This window comes from Mastigoproctus giganteus, chromosome 9 (genome assembly GCF_048544385.1).
Source record: "Mastigoproctus giganteus isolate SK-2022 chromosome 9, ASM4854438v1, whole genome shotgun sequence".
Taxonomy (NCBI): Eukaryota; Metazoa; Arthropoda; class Arachnida; order Uropygi; family Thelyphonidae; genus Mastigoproctus; species Mastigoproctus giganteus.
In genome coordinates, this window is record NC_143583.1 from 228,843,876 (window position 1) to 228,865,706 (window position 21,831).

Here is a 21,831-nt window from a genome sequence, read left to right on the forward strand (position 1 = left end):
TCGAGGATCTGGGTTTGTGATTTAATTCACGTGTTATGATAGTGCTTACTTGCTCCCAATACAATCGTGAAACTCCTCCTCAGTGAAAAGGTGCATTGAGGTGAGAGAAAACTGGAATACAACTTGTTCGGGGGTTAATTTACGAGTGGTTCATTAAAGATCAGTGATCTCCAAGATAACCGACGAAGCATTTTTACAGAGCGGACTCTGGTTCGCCTTAAAACCACCACTTAATCTTCGAAACCATTGCATCACCATCATAATTAACATGTACAGAAAAACTTCAAAAATGGAAGAAATCTTAAAAGGGATAGCAGAATATTTCTGATGCGAAAAATTTCAAAGCGGACGTTAGTTACCGATCTATGCAGAAGCCTACCAATTGCACATGTTTGGTCATCAATTCTCGCCATTTTTCATTTTGTGTTCAGGTGATTTCATTGAACATAATTTTGCCAATATCATGAAATTCTTCCTTGAGCGAGGACAGAAGAAGTGAACTACCACCTGCTAAACTGTCGCCAACAAGAACTGTTAGATACCAATTCTGAAGGAGTTTGCGATATTGTAATTTTTTTGTATAAAGACAATATATTCAATTGTGTTAAATACGTCTTTTTGAGAACGTTGTAGAGGAACGTACCTAATTTCGACCTCTTAAATGTTGGCCATTCTTATATTTTATAAATAATTTTTGTAAAAAAAAAAAAGCATTAACCACAACTCAAAGAACTATGGCAATAATTACATTGGCTTTGAAGAAGCAATTTGTATGTGCAGTTCAGATTGGTATTTCGTGTTATTGTGGTCCCATTTTTCATCTATCTTTGACCAACGTTAGATCACTTGAGTAAACAAAAAATCTTAAACCAATAAATTTTCTGCAATATTAGTTTGCAAGTTTATTATTACTTTTTCTTTTTTTTTTTGAAGGATTTTCTTTCGCAATGATTTTAAATTAAGTATGGTGGTTATCTATTCTTGGAAGAAATTCTCAAACTAACTCCGATTGAAACCAAAATGGCCACGTTTCCTAAATTTAATTGCCAAATGTGCCTTATATTGGATCGGGCCAATATACGTTGTACTCAATAGATCCTTGTAAGAGTCGTTTTGTGTAGGAGACCTCGCCGATCCAATAAAAGAAATGTACTTCAGATATTGGCTTGAATGCGATGTCCGAACCTCTATAATGTGTCTAATGCAATTTTGAAAGCTTGATGGTAATCAAGCTTTCAAAATTGCATTAGACATAGAATCTGCGCAACAGTTTGGACGCTCGAATAGCTTATCAATAGAAAAAAAATTACTGAATCGCATCTTATGCCTTGAAGTCTGTACAGAATTATACGAGCTGATTTACATAAGTCGGCCTTTCAGCTTGCTTGATACCAACGATATAAATTTAAAAACAGAAAAACTGTCAAAAGTGATATTATGGTTTCGTGGCTGAACTATCTCTGCGACGAACAAGGGTTACGTTGTCATCCAGAAAATATGAAGTTCATAAAGAAAGTTTTTTTTTTTTTTTTTTTTTTTAATATATATAATATAAATTCCAATCCACTCTGATACTTAACAGGGATAAGAACAGGGCAACGCACTATAGAAACCTCAGAATATATTGGCCGGAAGGGAAACATTAAATAGGTTTATATAACTGAAGAGGCACAAGCAGCGTGTGCCTCTTCGGATATATAAACGTGTGTTCAAGTGCAGGTGCCATATACGAGGTGTGATCAAAAAAGTTCGGAACTGAACTAATATTTGGCAAACGATGAAGCTCATTTGATGGATCTTCTTCGAAATAGCCTCCTCCAACTCATCGGCTTTTCCAGCTATGAAAGATATATAAGCTTCGACTGCTTCCAGCTTTTTTTTTTTTTTTTTTTTTTTCATCCCTTTTTCGGAGAGAATCATTAAAATCACCGTTTTCTATGTAGTTACCATTGGTATTAAATTAGGCATCATGTACGGCAGTTCAGAACAACTTTAATGCCTGTGGTCACCGGCAAAGATGAACATTAACTAGGAAATTTAGATGTGATGTTATCTTTGGTGAGTGCTGCGCACATTACATCGATTTTTTTTTTTTATTTTTTATTCTCTAGCTTGCATTCTTGAAAATAGCAGTCCTTTATGCACGCGATTCTTACCCCATCCTGTCGGTTCTTCCTTTTCCAGTGCAGCAATAGCCCATTCAGTACTTAAGAAGGTTGGAATGTGGCATTCAAGTATCCACAAGACACTCGAAGTCATAGTCATCCTCAAGGAGTATCAACTGGAAGGTGAAAGTTTATTGACCAGACTCATGTTCTGAATAAAGCATTTGAGTCAGATACCAGAGTTGGTGCAACTGTCTTGATCACTGCAACCTCCTAACAGCTCCCTTTGGAGCGAAGCAGTTGCATTGTAGAATCGTGAGTGCTGCGATTCTTTAAGTGTGTTCTTCAGTGTAAATTTCCTTGCAATCATCTCTTACTGCAACATTCCGGTAAAGTGTACTTTACTGGAAATCGAAATTGTTGAGAGATCCCTGGGCATGTTGCATTCCGTAAAACTAGCAAGCAATCTACAGAACAAAATGGTTATTTAAAATGGCAGCGCACAGAGAGACCGTTTCAAATTAAAAATGTTTTAAAAGAAGCCTAAGAAGGAAGAATTCATATTTGCCAAATTACCATTGAGCATGCCCATCTTCGCTTAATTATTAATTTACCTATTGTTAAAGGGGTGACCACTCTTCATTATGCAGCACCTGTCATTCCCAACTCACGGCCAAACGTTATACCGAAGAGAACGGGAACAGCTTTCTCTTCTAATTTTTATGCTCAGGATAGACTAAAATTACACTATATTCTGCGAAATATTAAATGGACGGAATGAAGCACTTTTAATGTACGTAAGAATCTGTTTATTTCTAGTTAAAAATTACAGATTAAAAAAAAAAAAAAAAAACATAGGTCAAAGGTTTCATGGGTGTGTTCCTATAACTTGATCAGTGATTTTTGTCATTACTACTTCACCGCTGCAGAGAACACAATGGCCAAAGGTTTAACATGCATTTTTTTTTTATATATGTATATGTTAAATTAGATACGTGAGAGAACAAGTATTCCTTTGGCCATTTTGTCCTTTATATGGCCAAAGGAAGGAACCTATCAGAGACTTTTGATTTCCATCTGAATGGAATATTAAGTGTAATTAAACAGAATTCAGACCTCACGTATGTGAACTGGTTAGTTCCTTCTTCTAATATTTCTGCCTTTCAGAGCCGCTCAAGCAACATCTGATATTTCGGAATATCGATGACCTTTTCACGGTTGTTAAAATGATAAACTAGCACCTTATCTGAAATAGCACCTTGTTTCATAAAAGAAACCTGCACCGCTTAAGGCTGAGATGGGTGCATTTTAGCTTCCATCGATCAATAAAACAAACAAGTTAACTTTTCCATGGTATAATTTTAAGCTCTATTAAACCAGCCACTTCGCCATCCTCCTCCTCGTGCTGTATTTTCTTAATGGTGCACTGCATATGCATTCATTGTTTCTGTCACGGCGGCTTTAACCCTCTACATACCAAGCGGAGTCAGAATTGAGCTCCACGAAAACATGTTAGTTTTTTTTTTGTAATTTATAATTCTGTTCTCCATATTTTTCTTCTTTAAAATTGGTTATGAAATTAAGTCGGGGTCAGTTCTGACTCTACTCGGGGAAGTATATTTTGGATTTTAATTGTGTGAAAAAAAGGAACGTGGTATTTTCTTTGAAGCTTGTTTATATAGATTGCTCATGTTTATGACTTTCTTATATTGCAATCCTTCTGCAACTGTTTGGAGAACTGGCCAGTGAAATTATTCATTATGATCCGGTCAGAAATTTAGTTGAAAAAAAAAAAAAAAAAAAAAGAAATGAAACTCGTGAGACAATAAGCCATAGTTCGGAACTTGGTAATTTCAATCAGGGGCTTGAATTTCCTGATGACAGTGGAGGTGAAGATTTCGGTTTCCATCTCCACTGCTTCTGGCATCTGAAAATCCAAAGAAGTGTGATATAAGTTTCCCCTACATTTGCGAAGAAAATTGTGATACATTATTAGACTATTTTACAATGTGTTTATGAGATTACAATCTATTTAGTCTGTAATATATATATGAGATTTACGAGTGATTACAATATTAATTGCTTTAATTAATCAATCATTGTTTTGTATTCCTATTTGCATGGAATTTTTTTAAAAAAATAAATATCAGATCTGTTGACATTGTTATTATATAATTTGGTAATACTGAATAGTTGAGGGCCTATAACAATGATAATAAAATTTGAATATTATACACTCACTGGCCAAAAAATTAGAAAATCTTTATTCACTATTTAGTTGGGCCACCTTTTGTCTGAATTATAGCGCGTGCACTTAGTGGCATGCATTTCCATTAGGTGTCTGAGGAAGTCAAGCTTCAGATTTGACCATTCTTCCATCAGGATATTTGTCAGCCGCTGTATTGTGGTCGGTAGGGAACTGCGAAACCGATCTGACTTTTCCAGCACATTCCAGACATTCTCAAATGGAATGAGATCTATGAAGAATTTGGCGGGCCAGAATAGACGTTAGAAATCTTAGGAATATTCTCGAACCACTCAGATACAATTTTTGCACGTGAATGATTGTACTGTCATGTTGAAATAATCCCCGCAATCCGAGTAAAAATGAAGCATTGCAGTATGAAATTAGTCCGATACGATAGAAGAATATTCATTTGAGATAACACGACCTTCTAACGGTATGAGCGGACTAATCCGTACCGCAGAACGTACCCCATACCGTGATACCACTTCCAGCCGCTTCAGTGGTGAACAAGAGATATTCTGGATTCACATGGCTTCATGAGGTTCACTATACACTTTTACTTTACCATTGGTGCAAAAAAAAAAAAAAAAAAAACTGTTAATCGAGACGGGTCAGACCACCTGATCTTTTTCCATTGTTCCCCATCCAGACTTGGTGTTACTGGTGTCATGCCAGTGGAATCTTTCGAGTTTTTGCAGAAATAAGTAGCATTCCTTTAGGCACACGATTAATCCCAGAATTCTTCAATTCCCACCGCATATTTCGGTTGGAGATGGCCTAAATTAATTTTTTTTTTTTTTTTTTTTTGTTACTTGCTACATAGTGGACCTCCTATTCTGACGCACAATTCTCTTAAATTCCTACGGTTTCGTTCTTGGAGTACCGACTTTCTGCCGCATTTCTTCCTTTCAGAGCTGCGTTCCACTCATTTTGTACTTCTGAGATGGTTGCTTTCGACACACCATTGATTTCCTTTGTTTTCTCAATTGTAGGTCTTTCTAAACGTGTTACAAAAGTAAAGTAAAACATTTTTTTGAATATCGGAAAGATCACCTGCCTTCTCCATCACCAGATCGATCAAGAAACCTCAGAAAAGCGTGCAGTATTTATCTGATACCAAGGAACATTGTGATCATACCATGTGACAACTTACATGGTATGATCATACCATGTGACAACTTACATTTGTTTACTGTACGTTTAATTATATATCGACACTAATTCAGAAAACAAAGGAAATAATTTTTTTTAATTAAAAAAATATTTTTAATTTCAGGAAAAGTCTCCTTTCCTGAAATTAAAACCCGTATCTTTTTTCAACGACTGAGATCCCATTCGTCGCCATCCACCATAGCATTCCATGATCACACCCGGCAAAGGGTTCCAGTACTAACACCCATATGATAATATCAAGGTGTGATGATCAGCTCCTGAACATTCTTGCTCATAGTACGTTCCCTGATTAGCTGGTATAGATAAGTCATCTAGTTTATTTGAATTTTTGCATCCATGTTTACTTTATGGGATCAGTTCATTCTTTGAATTTGATGATCCGTAAGTTTTATGAACGGGATAAAAGCAGTTTGTCGTTTTGTTAATGTGCAGATCAAATGAGGCATTCTCAGTAAACATTACTCCAAGGTTTCTTGTGACTGACACCCTTTTTACTATAGTGTTGTCAAGTGTAATTAAAGTGAATTTTATTTTTCTTTCTGGGATTAGCAAAGCTTATAATTTTACAATTTTCAACATTTCAATATAACCATTGAATTTTAACCATTTAGCAGTTGATTGTGAGATTATATTAAGGGAATAACTGGGTTTAATGCTGGGAAGACTTTATGTTTCTCTAAGATTAAAAATAACAGTAGACCAAGTGGAGATCTCTGAGGCGCGTCCACTTCAGGAGAAAAATAATTGCATTCCGTTCCTCTGAATAAAGAGTAATCGATATGTATGGCCCTTAAATAACTGTTTTGGTGACATTTAATGATTGATGTTTCACCATGATTTCAAACTTTTGCTAATGAATTTTGAATTTCTCTTTATATTGGAGATAAGTATATGCCTCTTTAAAATATTGTTCTCCTAGACCTATATACCGGGAGGCGCTTTGGCTTTTGTGCCCTTGGGATGCGTACAGCTGTTACTTTGACTTATATCGTCACAAAAAATTTCGATGTGTGATTTCCCCCCCCCCCCGAACCCTTAATGTTTTCTCAACGCCATTCTGTTAAAAAAAAAATTTCCCTCAAAAGTTTTGCAAAGCATTTTAAACCTTGAATTAATCCATATGATTTAGAATTTATAGAATATAAATTCATGAGAGAACGACTCTCCCACAATATTGTGCTGCTCAAATAAGAGACCTCTAACGTGCGACACTTTTTTTTTCGCATACCCCTATACTTATCTACCACGTTGTATTCATGTGCGGTTAATAGCGTTAGTTAGTTCCCACATGAATAATATTAACTTTACACCTCCCCCTTTAAATATGACACGGTGTTGTTGGTAACATCACCGATTTTAACAGGAGTTTAACTTACCGGGAGTAAAAATATGTTCCACCTACTTTCATTGCAAAGAAAAAAAAATGTTACCCACCTCTTGTCCTCCAATGAAGCTGAACCCTTCTGAAACAGACCGGTTTACACTTCTTTTTGGTCTTTACTGGTTTTCTTTGCATACTTCGCCAAAGATTTCTCGTAATCTGCCTTCGCTTGCCTGACCTCTTTTGTGATTTAATTACAGATCAGTTTATATCCACCATAGTTTTCTGTGACTCCCGGTAATTTATATGCCTCCCATGCATTTTTATTCTCTTCTACGAGTCTCATCAGTTCATCTAATATCCACTAAGACCTATCTATACCTTGAAGAGTATTTCTTAGTTCCTATTAAAAGCCTAATAGCGTCTGTGATTAATTCTTTGAATGCTTCCTACTTTCAATTAGAATTTGCACATGTTAACATCATCAGTTGGTCCTACTGTGTGGAATTTAAAATCTGTCTGAAACCAGTGTAGTCGCCTTCACGAAAGCGAAAACCCTTCCCATTACCCTTGAGGATAGTTAACTCTTTAAGTAAATCCAAAATCAATACATTGTGATCACTGCCACCTAGTGGTTCTTTTATCTGCAGGTTAATGCATGAATAATCACTGCTGATAATCAGATGAAGGGTATTACTCCCTCTTGTTGCCTCCCTCTAATGTGCTGCTCTACAAAACAGTCATCCAATAAATCCACAACAGTCTTGCTAGTGTGCGAGTGACCAATCTACAAGTTCCAGTCAATATCTGTAAAATTGAAATCCCCCATTATAAGACATTATAATTTACTGGCTCACTCTATTTCTCTGTACAGCTGTTCGTTGTTCTCCTCAGAGTCATGAGAATAGGTGTGTGTTAACACACCTATTCTCATTTTTGCTTTTCCCGTGCGTATATCACACCAAGCTGACTCAACATTGCACTGGATGCACTGCCTTAGATTTTATGTGCCTCTAAGATAAAAGAAAATCGGATCAACAAAAATCCTGAATTTGTTATTATTATTTTTTTTTTATGCGTATCACGAAGGCTATTCATAATTATTGTAGCTGAAGCACTGGATATTATGTTCGTTCTTTGCTCTGATTGGAGTAATAAACGAACAATATGGCGAATCTACAGAAACGAAATATTCTCGGTTTGCGCATAATGGTCGTTGCATTTTTTGCTTGCGTTTTATTGTGATTTTACTAAATACATACTAAATTATACACTAAGTTTACTAAATCATTAATTATTATATTAATCGCAGCAGAACCGTTAAATGCATGTTAACTCCAGGGACTCAGATCTGGTGAGTATGGGCTTGGCACACCCAGGGTCCTGAGTTGGATATCATCATTCTTCTCTTTTTTGGTGATTCCCTTCTACTACTTACTCTCTAGGGTAAAAAAAAAAAAATTGGCTGATGCATCAAAAGCCTCGGGCTTCCTTGCACCATATGGCTAACAATAATATTTCGATCTTATTAAAATCCAGTAAGAAAGAAGTAAAATTGCATTACGAAACCGTTGACACTATACTACGATTATTATTATTTTTTAAATGATCCGAAACATAATCTGAATTACATGTTGCATTTTACGCACTCGTAATACTTTGATTACAAAATATTACAAAACGTGCATTGAATATAATTTTTTGGAAGGTATGCAACCAGCAAAGTGAAAAGAATATGGTGTTCTTTTTATGCCCGTAACTGTATTGAGAAGTTTTAACTGTTTTTCAGCGTATATTGAATATAACTTTCTCCACAAATTCTATTATATAGGAATAATCTTGAGCGTCTTTTATATACTTTCAGGTGATGTGTGTACAGTATTGGCCAACCGAAATTAACCACCCTGAAGTTTACGGGGACTTGGAGATCATTTTGCTTTCAGAAGAGCTGTTAGCAAATTTCATGATCCGAACAGTTCGCCTAAGGAAGGTAACCACAATAAATTAATTTTAGTTAGCTTGTTCATTAATAGATCACGCTTATTTGTAAACATTAAAAATGTGTAACTATAAACAGTTTTTTCTATAATTGATAACAAATTAAAATACTAGAAAAGAAATGCCCGCCCTCCTTTTAAATTCACTTTTTGAAGAAGTTATTGCAATACTCAAGGTGTAGTATTGCAATATCGTGGTCTCATGAAGTAAATAATATTCACAGAAATGTTATTGAAATGGAAATTTCAAGTGCTTAAAAAGTTGCTAATGAAATAATCCTTTCGCAAGTTGAAAAATAATAGGCACAGCCACTTTTTTTTACTTTAAATAAAACCACGTGATTTGAAATTTTCTATTTCTTAAAATAAAAAAATAACTAAAACATTTTAAAATGTTAAAGGACAGTTCCGTTATATTGTGTTATTTAAAGTAAATATTTTCATTCATATAAAATGAGTTTCATCGCATCCAGAAATATTTAGGACATTCATTGAAGTTAATTTATTAGATACCCGGGTGCCCAATGTGATAATTGTAACTCAGTATTGGTATTAGTAGTGGAAAATCATGCAAGAGCTTATACAGCGTCAGCAAAAAAAAAAAAAAAACTCCAATAGTTTTCTTCTTTGAATTTATTCAAATTATCGACATTCACAAATAGCAGATGGAAGTTTTGTTCTAGCTGAAGTCAAACTTCTGCACATCTATTCTGCAGCCATCTTTCCTTAATTTCAGTTTATGCCCCCTCGTGTGTGTAGTCTGAGGAAAAATGCCATTGGCATTGAACTTAATCCATTCAAAATAATCAAGCTCCATTACTTGCACTGTCTCTCTCTAACCTGAATTTTTTTTAGATAGCAAATTTGTGCGATTATAGTGAAAGGGATTCTACCAGGACTTATAGTCAATGAGACGAGGTACCAAGCTAAATTGGGGCGAAGCTATGGTATTGTTCTGGTTCGGGATGATCCCACTAACGATCAAAGATAATAAACTTCAAATGATCCTTTTTTTTTTTTTTTTATCTTTCCGAGTGTTTAAGCGGAAAGATATATTTGTAGGCGCGTTTTTGTTTTTCAAATGCCTACAAATGCGTGACTGCTAAATACGATGATCTTGCCATTCTTTCCATTTTGTGAACTCCTGTGTGGCCGGCCCCGGTGTACAGAATTTACTTTTTATTTATTTATTTTTTTTAACTTTTAGAACATAATAAAAGTTTTAACTTTTATTAACTTAATAAAAATTAACTTAATAAAAATATTCCTAAAAACTGTGGTTGTACTCTAAATTAGCATACTCAAATTCATAAAGAAACGCCAATAAATGTGGATAAACCGAGTGTTTTTGACAATTTGTTACATAGTTTAAATTATATCAGTGAAACGCACATCTGAAAAGCTAGTATAACACAGAGAGAGAGAGAGAGAGAGCATTCAGTCATTAGTAATATTGGTGAAACTGCCATTACATTCAGAGGATATTCCCTTATACTGGTGATGTGCCAGCCCGTAAGGGAAAAACTAAAGAAACGATGGACAATTTCAGACAATTGGGTTTGACTTTTGTGATTGGTAAGATTATAGAATCTAAGCTTTAATCAAATTTATTCTATAATAGTTATAAATATAGTAGTAATGTAAAACTACAACTACTACTATTGAGTGTATTTATACTCAATGCAAAACCATCTGACAAAAACGTCATCCTAAATGGGTTTCAGCACCTTTCATAAAAGACGGATATTGTCCGACAAATTTGGAAAATTGAACGAGCTTAGAAGTTTCTTGAGTGGTGTGAAGCCATATAATGTAAATAAACATGTTAATAAAAATTGGCAAAAGGTTCAGACTGCGGGGAAATTTGCAGACTTAAGTTAGTACAAATGCCTCATGTCTGTGCGCTGTAAATTAACCGAAGATATTATTATAGTGGCATCGTTTCATTACATCTCATATTGTGAATGCCTTCACAATATCCAATTATACTTCGAATAAGCAACGCTTCCTCAAGAGAGAAGACTATCATTACTTATTTTCAGTGGATCGTTTCAAGGCTATTTCCCCCTTCATCAGTGGTTGGGTAGATACCCTGATCTGACAACCCAGATGACATTTATTGCATATAGACGTGATCCATTTGCAGTAACTTAAGGTCTGTAAATTTTCCCACAGTCCGAGGTTTATTAAGAATTAAACTATTAAACACTACTAGATTTACCCCGCGTAACATACGCCATCTTTCTGATTTTGGCGTAAATAGTTTAATCCTTCAGTCTTCACCATTCTTGTTTAGCGATGATATAATTCTACAGCAGTCACCTGTGGGATATATGCATGTCTCTATTTGCAGGTGGTCCCCGTCTTCTCCAAAATATATTGCAGCAACCTCCCTTTTGGATGTAGGTGCATTATATCGTCAGCATCTTGTTGCATTACTTCGGCCATACACCCTTTAGTTTGATTGTTTTTCAAACCGTTTTGTTGCTTCAGCAGAATCGAAAATATAAAGTTGTCTATATCCTGGATTATTTGCCTCGTTTGGATATAGCGGGGAGACCAAATTGTAAATCTGGCCGTGTATTCTAAAACAGTATGGGCCATTTCCAGGCGGTGATTTAATCTCTGCGCCCATTGATGCGAACACCAATCCTGAGTTGTAATCTATGTATATGTTCTCTGTAGTTATTTGCTCCACGTGTATCCCCTGGAAGCAGCTCTCGTAATAGTGGGTATCTCAGACAGTGGGTCAAGTGAAACCTTTCCATCGTGACAGCATTTATTCGATATGTTTAACTCGTGTCTCCAATATCGTGCATTGCAATACTCACAGTTGTTACGCATATTTCCTATGTCATGGTCTTCCACATTAATCACAGCTTGTTGATTATTCCCATTTGGTACTTCTATTTGATTAGTCCTTCTCCCTCCAATCTTGCTTCTCTTTCTTCAATGTTTTCTGTCCGTCTTCGTAGTTGTAGAGTCTCTCTTAGTCTATTAGATATCTTCTCTAATGTTTCATTAGCATTTTTTCTACATTTTCTCAAAGTCCTTCCATTTTTACACTTCTTAAAACTTAGAACGGTTTATTAAAATTGAAAACAGTTAAAATAAACATACATCGATAGCTTTCAGACATAGGTTGCCTTTCTTCAGTCGAAAAACGTTAGTACAAAAATTAATAAAGAATGCCCGGAATGGTGGTTATGCGAGGTGAACGGGTGCTGGCAACAATTAGCAGTTGGAAATTTTGGGCAGCGTACCTAGGCGTTTTATATACTGTATATACAGATTTGGCATCTCTCATATTGTGGACTTAATTTCACAACTGGCTTGTCAGCTGTTATACCATCAAGGGTACCTGATGAAGGTGGTTACTTGAACCCACCGATGAAGGGCCAAATAGCCCTGAAATGGCTATTTGGCCCTTCGGCTATTTGGTGTCCACTGAGACTGAGAATAAATAACAATAGTCTTCTCTATTGGGTGAGCGTTACTTATTTGAAAGCAACTCGTGAAACATTCACAATATGAGATGTAATGAAACGATGCCACTAAAACAGCTTCGTTTGATTTACTGCGTTTGCACTAACTTCTTATATGTTTCTAAATAATTATATTAAAAGAAAGAATGAAGAGCTCTTAACGAAATATCTATCTCTTTATTTCCAGTTCGGCTTTATGCACAGACAGAAATCAGACATTTCGTGGTATTTTCCTACCACTTTAGTGACTGCACATTGTCCATCCTATAGGATGGACAATGAAGTGGAATCGTGGTTTCAGACAAAAAGTGCGGACTTCTATGATTAAGGCATTAAACTTTTAAGGTGGATGCTTTAGAGAAACCAGTTATGTCTTTCGTTTCTTGAATTTTGGCTCTGCTAAACGTGCACCCACGATCACTTTTTTCAAAGTCTGATAGATAGTTTTCCCCATTCTGGCTTCAGATTACTGCAGTCAAACAGCGTGTGCAGTCGTCATACTCAGCGAGGCAACATGTCATCACCCCACGGCAGTTTTCTTTGCATCTATTTGCATTTCTTCTGTCTGTGACTGTCTTGATACAGTCACAGACAGAAGTTGTAATTTTTTTGGCCAGCGTACGTAATATTTGGGTCAGGAAATGCTTGTAAAATTGAATGAAAATTGAGTAAAATTTCAAATTACTGTTTTTTCTAATTAACTGCGATTTGCTTTTCATATTGTTCATTTGTTTAGAATGGAGAGGAACGTGACGTGACGCAGCTCCATTACAATAACTGGCCGTCTCACACTGTCCCTTTTCCCAGTGCGCTTCTGGAGTTCCGCAGAAGAGTCAGGGTGTATATGAGCAAACACCCCAACACGGGACCAGTAATTGCCCACTGTAGGTACGTACACATTGTTTCAAATGTTCAGCTTTTCGTTGTCATCGTGTAAGTAAATGAGATCGATCAATCACATTAAAAGTAAAGTTATTTCCTTATCTTGATTTTGGCACAGATTGCATTTTCCATAATGCACTGATCGCATAAAATAAATAATACGTAATAGCAAATGTTTTCACTTCACTGCGTATAATAACCAAACATAATATTAACTCAATTCCCAACGTAATATTAACACTGCACGTTTTGTAATCAACAGCGCGTGAAATGCAACACGTATTTCAGGTTGAGTGATTTTAAGAAATTAAACAGTCGTAGTTTACGCTCCGTAGCCGAGTGGTCATACGCGGGAGTGCAGTAGCACATGCTCTTTGAGTAGACCGGGATTTAAGTACAGTCGATCTTCCAACCCGCACTGGACCAGCGTGAAAGATTATGGGCTATTTCGCTCAGCACGAATTTAGGAGGCTTCCTCCTGCAGTGGGTTGATAATGGCTGCAGTTTTTTTTAGTTTACGCTCAATGCTTTCGTAATGCAATTTACTTATTTCTTCCTGGATATGATATGAAGTATAGCGTATACATTTCAAGTTTCTGGTGTGATTTTATAATAAGCAAAGCAATAATTCCTGATTTTAATATTTAGTATATCGATAAAGCTGAGAACTTTTTATGCGCAACCATGAAATACGCATGAAAAAAAAAAAAATCTTTCTAAAAGGGCCAAATATAAAAACCCATCGAAATGGGATTAATTGGATTATTACGGACAATAGCCAGAGAATGCAAACGGCCTGAAAATTAAAGGAAGAGGCGTCAGATCTCTCTGAAGACACGTACCAAAGAAGCACCTGGAACCGAAGTGATGTAAACGATTTCATTAGTTGCATCATTCAACCGCCAAGTTACAAGTTCGCATATACCTATGTGCATAAGCACCTTCATCGAACATATCTTCACCACCTTGTCCAACCACTCGTAATAACTCTACCCTAACGGACGAATTTTTTTGAACTTTTATTTTGGGCTTTCTTGAAGATTTGTTGATACGTCCCAAAAAAACTTCATGAAAATTACACAAATTTACTCAGTTATTTCTTTGACTGAGTAAATTTGTGGATGGACTTTTATCAAATCTATATTTGGAGAGATCCCTTTTGAAGAGAATTTCCGAGGCATCTGATTAAAAGAGAACCATTAAAAGTCAAGCAATTATTTCTTTATCCGTCCGTCCGCATGTAATAACAATCAGTGGATGTATTTCATGAATTTTTATATTTGGTTCTTTTAGATTCTATGATTCTATTAAGTTATTTCAAAATTTCATTTAAATCGGACCAATAGAAATCAAGCAGTTATTATTTTTTTTTTTCATATAGCTGAAGCACTAGATCAGTGATGGCGAACCTTTTTGAAGAGTGGGTCAATTATTTTTATTTATTTTTTAAAATTCTAGCCCGTGAGTCATAAGTTAGTGGTCTCAATTAGAAAGGGGGGGAGTAAAAAGGATGCCAATTATTTGGAAACATCAAACAATTTGTTAAGAGATCAGGTTGATAGTTGAATCTTTTTGGTTCTCACTTTTGAAATAATCCAAAAAAAGGTTTTAGTTTCCTTTTTGATTTATAACTTTAACTTTTGCAAGTGAAGAGCTAAAAAAAAAAGTAAATATCGAAGCCTGATTTGATACCTTGTACTGCACCAGGTGACATCATGACCAGTATTGCCTCTGCACAAAGTATTTGAATGAGCAAGGAATAAAAGAAAACGCCTTTATTTTGAAATATTCTTCATTAATAATTAACATAATTACAGATACAGTATGTGTAATAAAGTTGATAAAAGTATATTTAATGCGAAATTTGTTGTTGCTTACTTTCAGACAGTTTCTTAATATTAGGTACATACTTCGTGTTCATTACTTTAATACATTTTGCAGTCAGTTTATTTCCAAGTTTATTCCTGTTGGAAGATTTAACAAAATTCATTGAGGAAAACAATTTTTCACATGAATATGTGGACCCGAACGTTGTGAGAAGAGCGTTAGCCAGTTTCCTCATACATGAAAAATTGTTCAGTAAAGAATACCATTCGTTTAATATAATATTTTCAACTTTTAGTGTGGGATCTTCATTAGGCCTAGCTGCATTACTTTATGAAATTTTTCCTTCTACTTCGAAAATCAAATTTTCAAATTTATTTTTCCACACTATGCTTTGGAATTCAATTAATTCCATTTCTAAGTTAGTGATACCTAGCCACATAAAATCGTTTAGCTGCATTGTATCGTACTCTGCTTTATGTGGGCATAAAATAAAGCGAAATGTATTTTCCAAACTTTTAAATTGATTATATCTCTCATGGAAAGCTTGTTTTATTTCTTGCAAAATGGTTAAATATATTTTAATTGCATTTTCTTGAATGTCAAGAATATTTTCAAAATCTTTAGTGTTTTGAAAATGTTTTTGTAATTGAGGAAAATATTTCATGGTGCTCATTTCCAAATCTTTAATAAAGATGTCAAGTTTTTTCATAAATATTTTGATATTTTCAAACATTATTAATGCAATTTGTCCATGTCCCTGAAGTTTTTTATTCAGTTCATTGAAATGCTGAGTGATATCACATAAGAACATTAAATCATTTAGCCAATTTATATTTGAAAATTCGTCATAACTATTCTTTTTTTCATTCAAAAAGAGCTTTATTTCGTCTAATGAAATGACAAACCGATTAAGAACTTGGCTGCAACTGAGCCATCGAAATTGTTTTACGTCAAAATCCCAGAATATTGGCACTCAATTTCCTCTAATAATTGTGCAAATTCTCGCTTATTAAGACCATTTATAAAGTTAATAACTTTAATTACAACTGGCATTACATTAGAAAATGTTTTTAAACCTTGCTTCGAAATTCTATCAGAGAATGTCTCTAATATTTTGCTTAAGCTGCTGAATAAAACCAATGTTTTTTTCCCACCATATTGTGAGCACCGTGTGTTGCTCCAAAAACAATTTTTTGTAGGTCAATTTCCATTTTTTTAAAAATGCATTATCAGATTCTTTAAAAATATCAAGACCGGTACACCTTCCTTTCAATGTTATTAGTTTTATTAACTCTTCTTTCATTATATTGCCTGCATTATATCGAGCAAAAACTGCTGTTGCGCATAACCATTTACATCAGTACTCTCATCTAAAGCAATCGAATACATTTCTACAGACTTTAAGTCGTTATGTATTTGAGAAGAAATATTTATTTCTAATTCTATTACTCGATCTTTAATAGTATTGCGACTTATTGGTAACTCATTTATATGCTTTATAATCGAGTCTTTTTCTTTAAAATCTGAAAACAGTAGAACTACATTCTAAAATTGCTTGTTTTACAAACTCCTTCTGAAAGAGGTTTCCCATGGCGAGCAATGCAATGGGTTACTTGAAAACTAGCAGCTGTAATGTTATTTTTCGGAGTCAAAAAAGTTTTTAAAACACTTGTTTGTGAATCATTCTGTTTATTTTTATTTATTTTTTTTTATAAATCTGACATTATATATTTATATTTTATAATTGTTTAATATTTTCGATTATCTTTTCTCTCTGTTCTAATTAAAAAAAGTAGGCCAATATTACAATAAACGCGTGCGCGTGGGTTACTTACAAAGCCTTCGTGGGTCAGTATCTGACCCACGTGTCATAGGTTCGCCACCACTGCACTAGATATTGCGTTTTTTGTTGCTGTGTGCTTGAATGAGCAACGTGCGGACTCGCCGAAACTAAATATTCTCTATTCGCGCATTAAACTCGTTGCTTTTTACTCTTTTTTTTTTTTTTTTGTTATAAGTCAATTATAATTATCACCATAAAATTATTACTATAAAATTAATACGTTACATTAAACTTAATGTATGTAGCATTACGTTTCATGCCGTTATCACAATTTTCGCAGGTATCATTTAATTAATAATTTAATTAAATTGATAAGACCAGGTGTAGTTTACACATTTACCTATACTTAGCTATAATTTCACTGAACATGGTACAAATTACATATTTTCATACGCGTATGTTGATATTACACTGAGGGGACAAATATCTTTCGCCCGACTAAGGGCAGTCACACGGCGAGTCATTGAGTCCACTATTTCAGGAAAGCATTCCATTCATGCTTGCTGCACCGCTGTCCATAATTCCATCGGATTCCTGGATGGAGTATCCAAAGCTCGAACGGACCTTTCCACAGCATCCCAAAGATGCTCCGCAGTGTTCGTGTCCGGTGAACGGGGAAGCTATTCCATGGTGGTTAAATCTGCGATATGCTCTTCGAACTATATTCTAGTCACCACGGCTATGTGGGGAGGCGCATTATCCTGCTGGAAGAGTCCATTGCTCTGTCGGTGAACGATAACCTGGACCGTTCAAAGATACGTACCAGAGATCCCAGCGTGTGCCAATTGAACACGCCCCAGACCATTACCGACCGTCCACCTGCCCGAATATTTCCTTGTTAACATGACGGGTGCATAGCTTCGTGCGGTTTCCGCCAGATACGCACCCTCCGGTGCGCTCGAAATAACTGGAAACTGGACTCATCGGACCCGTCTCCAATCATCCAAGGTCCGGTGCCGATGTTCTTCCTCCCATTTGAGGCGTAGAGTCCTGTGTCGTGGTGTTAGCAATGGGACTCTGGTGGGTCGGCGGCTCCCATAACCTATTGCTGGTAGTGATCGCCTGATGGTCTTGGTGGAGACGTTTTGGCACCTCCCTCGTTGGACTCGGCGGTGATTTGTGCCACTGTCGCTGTCTGGTTGGCTGAAATAATGCGAGACAGACGTCGACGGCCACAGTCATCCACCGTGGCCTTCATCACCTTGCTAGCCGGGTGGGTAAAGTGCCTGCCTAGCAACCCAAAGGTCGCGGGTTTGACTCCCGCCTCGGGCTTGGATCAAAGTACTGCAAAAACCTTGGTAGGTGCATTATGGCCACAGAAGCCGATGTGCCAACAACTACCAAACAAACAAACAAACAAACATACATCATCACCTTTCTCCTCCCACATCGCTGACCACGATGAAACGTTATTCCGGAAATGGCGTTCCCAATACACTCTTGATACTGTCGAACGGGGATAGTGCAATTTCTGTACACCTCCGCGATAGCCTGACCCATGTGTCAGGCACCCACTATCATCCCTCTCTCAAAATCTGCTAACTCACGACGTTTATCCATACTGACATCGAATTACCGTCTACGTGAATGCGGTGTACCCTATATACCTGGCAAGGGGTGGGTTCATCTACTAGCGACAGGAATGACGGCGTCGCGTTGCCCAGGAACCAATTATCCCACAAATTCTGTATTTTCAGTGTATAATAGCACTGTATACACTGAATAGTCATACTGCGTAAGCGATGCTATCAAAAACCATAGAAATTGTAGTAGGGCGCTGTGGCTAATTTAGAAAAATCTGTTGGATTGTTTTCGAGCGTTTCGCTCAATAATCGTAATGATTTTGGTAACATTGTGTGTGAAAATACTGGAAAATGCAATTCTTTATTTTTATAAAGTACAGTACAACGGTAGAGGATTGTAGATGTGCTTCAACGCAGTTAAAATGAAATCAAAAACATGCGTTCGCATAACTTAATACGGTGGATAAAGACACTTCTGTAAGTTGGACATAAGCCGGAGCCTTAGTGGTAAGTATTTGGTGTTCAGCCTTGTGAGATCAAAAAGTCTATATGGTTAACATCCAATGGTTTTGTTGACAATCGATTGGCGATAGACTAAGGAAACTTTGCCATTCTTTGACACGTGTAAATTGCCGATAATTATTTATTATCGCTTCCAAGTGTTGTTATTTTGTTTTTATTTATTTTTTTCATGTCTGAATCAAAATCTGCATATACGGCCATTTTCTCCACAAGAAAGGGCAGTTGATAAATTGCCAATCGACTTTCTCTGTCAAAGTGATTTACGCATATAGTGCAGAGAGAGAAACATTAGTTTTATATTCAGCTTTTCCCCTTTTGTTATAAGCAGCACCTTCTAGTTATACACGCTATAAACTAGAGCGCAGAAGGAGGCCAACTTTCTGGGTTTTTTTTTTTTTTTTTCATTTTTATTACTACCTACTAACTCAGTCCTTTATTCTGGTCATTGTTGGCATCGTTCTTATCTCCACTTGGCGGAGGAGCTAAAGCGACATAAGAAAAGGTTGATAACGGATACCTGTACGAATTAGTAAAGGATGGAGAAAATGTGAAAGAAATCAACTGAAATACTTGGACAAAACTACGGAGTGTACATGCGTATAAAATAATGTTTAAAAGGTGAAAAAATGTTAAATTGGAGTAATATAATGTTCGAAAGAGCAAAAGAAATTTATAAATTACACATCGTTTTATACCTGCAGTAATTCTAGGTTGATTTTTCAAGATCTGACCGCTATTGAAAGCTAAAACAATATGCGACTCCTGTAATAATCAATATGCAGCATGGTTCTTCTATTCTTACCTAAATAGATACATATTATACTTTAAGATTTATAAATTTAGATAGTTTAAAGCACAGCGAGTGTTGATTATTGGTCAATCAAATGAAGATGAAAAACGAAAGTAGACTGACTGACCATGTCCGAGCGAAGAGCTACAAGTAGACCACAGCTGCCAACAGAATGAAGTGAATGAGGAACCAATATGCGTTACAAGCCAAAGGGAGAATTTTGGGAACTTGTTGCCCTCTGTATTAGACTTGGAAAATTGTGAGATACTGTGCCTGATTATAGTCTAATATGCAAAGTATTAGGTTTAGAAATAATATATACAAAATAAGTGAACCCATCGACCAGAAAACTTGTTTCAAAGATTCCTAATATATTCTAAGTAAGCCTCGAAATTTTGAAATGGATCAGTGCTCCTGTTCCAAATTTAGAGTGATATTTGTGTAGAGAAAACTGGGGAGGGAATGCAAAATCGGAACTGAACTTTGAACAATCCAGGGCCAACAGAATGTATGTTATAAATTTGGTAGCAATCCGTATTTTACTTGTTGATTAATGCGAAAACATACTTCATTTATGACGATTTCTGTAATAGGAAAACAGGTCTGTGAAATCGTAACTGGATTTGAAATTTTCGAAAGACCAACAGAACATCGGTTGAAATTTTGGCCCTCGATCCGAATTTTCGTTCTAGAGTAATACAATAAATCTATGAATAGATTTCTGTGGTCTGGAGAAGGGGGTAGAAGAGGCTTGGATTGATCTTAAAAGGTTTCATTTAGTTCCCTGTTATAGTATAATAAACTTCTGGCCTCCACTTCTCTACAGAATTCCTCATGTGTGAATGCAGATGCAAAATACTTATTCAGTTTGTCATCGACCTAAACAGGATCATCAACAGTCGAACCATCGAAATCAAGTGGAACAATCTGATTCATCCCCTTCCTTCTAGTGTTCACATAAGTAAAGAAGTCTTTGCTGTTTTTCTTTGCAAGAGATTTCTCGTCGTCTGCCTTCGCCTGTTTAATCTCCTTTGTGACATGATTACAGACTAGCTTATATCTACCATAGGCTTCTGTGTCGCCTGACAATTTATATGCATCCCATGCATTTTTCTTCTCTGCTACGAGTCTCATTAGTTCATCTGACATCCATTTAGGCCTAAATCTTGAACGGTATTTTTATGTTGGAACAAAAAGCCTAGTAGCTTCCAAGATTAATTCCTTCAATGCCATTTAGAATTTGAATTCCCATTTTTAGAATTCCCATTTAGAATTTGCTGTTGATAACATCATCAGTTGATCCCACTGCATAGAATTTAAAAACTGTCGGAGACCACCATAGTCACCTTTATGAAAGCAAAAACCCTTCAATTTACATCTGATGGTAGTTACACCTTTAAGTAAATCCCAGTACCAGTACGAGTGACCAATCCACAAGTTTCAGTCAATATCTGTGGGAAGTTAAAATCCCCCATTATAAGACATTCTGATACTGGTCCACTATTTCTCTGTACAGTTGCTCGTTGTAATCAGTAACTTATAACAGACTCCTACTTTTAGCTTTGCTTTCCTAGTGCTCATGTCACACCAAACTGACTCAACATTGCACTGGCAACCCATGTCACCTGGATACACTGCTTTAGATTTTATGTTTCCTAACTAACAGTTTAATCCCTCCTATCCTTCCTGTACACGTTGTACTCCCCAAATTGAACACTGCATATAGCTGTGTGATACCACATCTCTGGCATCCCAACAATATCCGTCTTTGATGTCTTGACCAGCACTTCAAATTCATCAAATTAATTTACTGTACTCCTGGCATTGGTGTACATGCAAGTATACATGCACCTGTTCTTTCTCTTAGTTACCCTAACACAGCCCATGTATTTACTTGTACCATTTATTTATTTATAATGACTCCCAGCAGTTCTTAAAATCCCCAGCACCTCGATTTCCCGGCTGCTGCTCATTCCAATAGCAGCAGTGCAAGAATCACTTTCACCTCTGCCTGCGGCTATTGTTAAATCTATTAGTCTGTGTCCCCCCCCCCCCCAAGCTAGCAGTTTTCCGACCCACCTAACACTGCCTCGATATCCTGAACAAATATTCTTG

At 36.1% G+C, this 21,831-nt stretch overlaps 1 protein-coding gene across 1 annotated transcript in view; it reads left to right on the top strand.

The window, feature by feature from the left end:
- Window positions 1-21,831, top strand: part of Ptp36E (protein tyrosine phosphatase 36E) — a 235,318-nt gene that overhangs the window by 132,018 nt on the left and 81,469 nt on the right. The window contains exons 7-8 of the mRNA XM_090381417.1: window positions 8,712-8,837; window positions 13,066-13,217. Of these exons, the coding sequence (XP_090237543.1) occupies window positions 8,712-8,837; window positions 13,066-13,217 (278 nt within the window). The remainder of the gene's footprint in view (window positions 1-8,711; window positions 8,838-13,065; window positions 13,218-21,831) is intronic.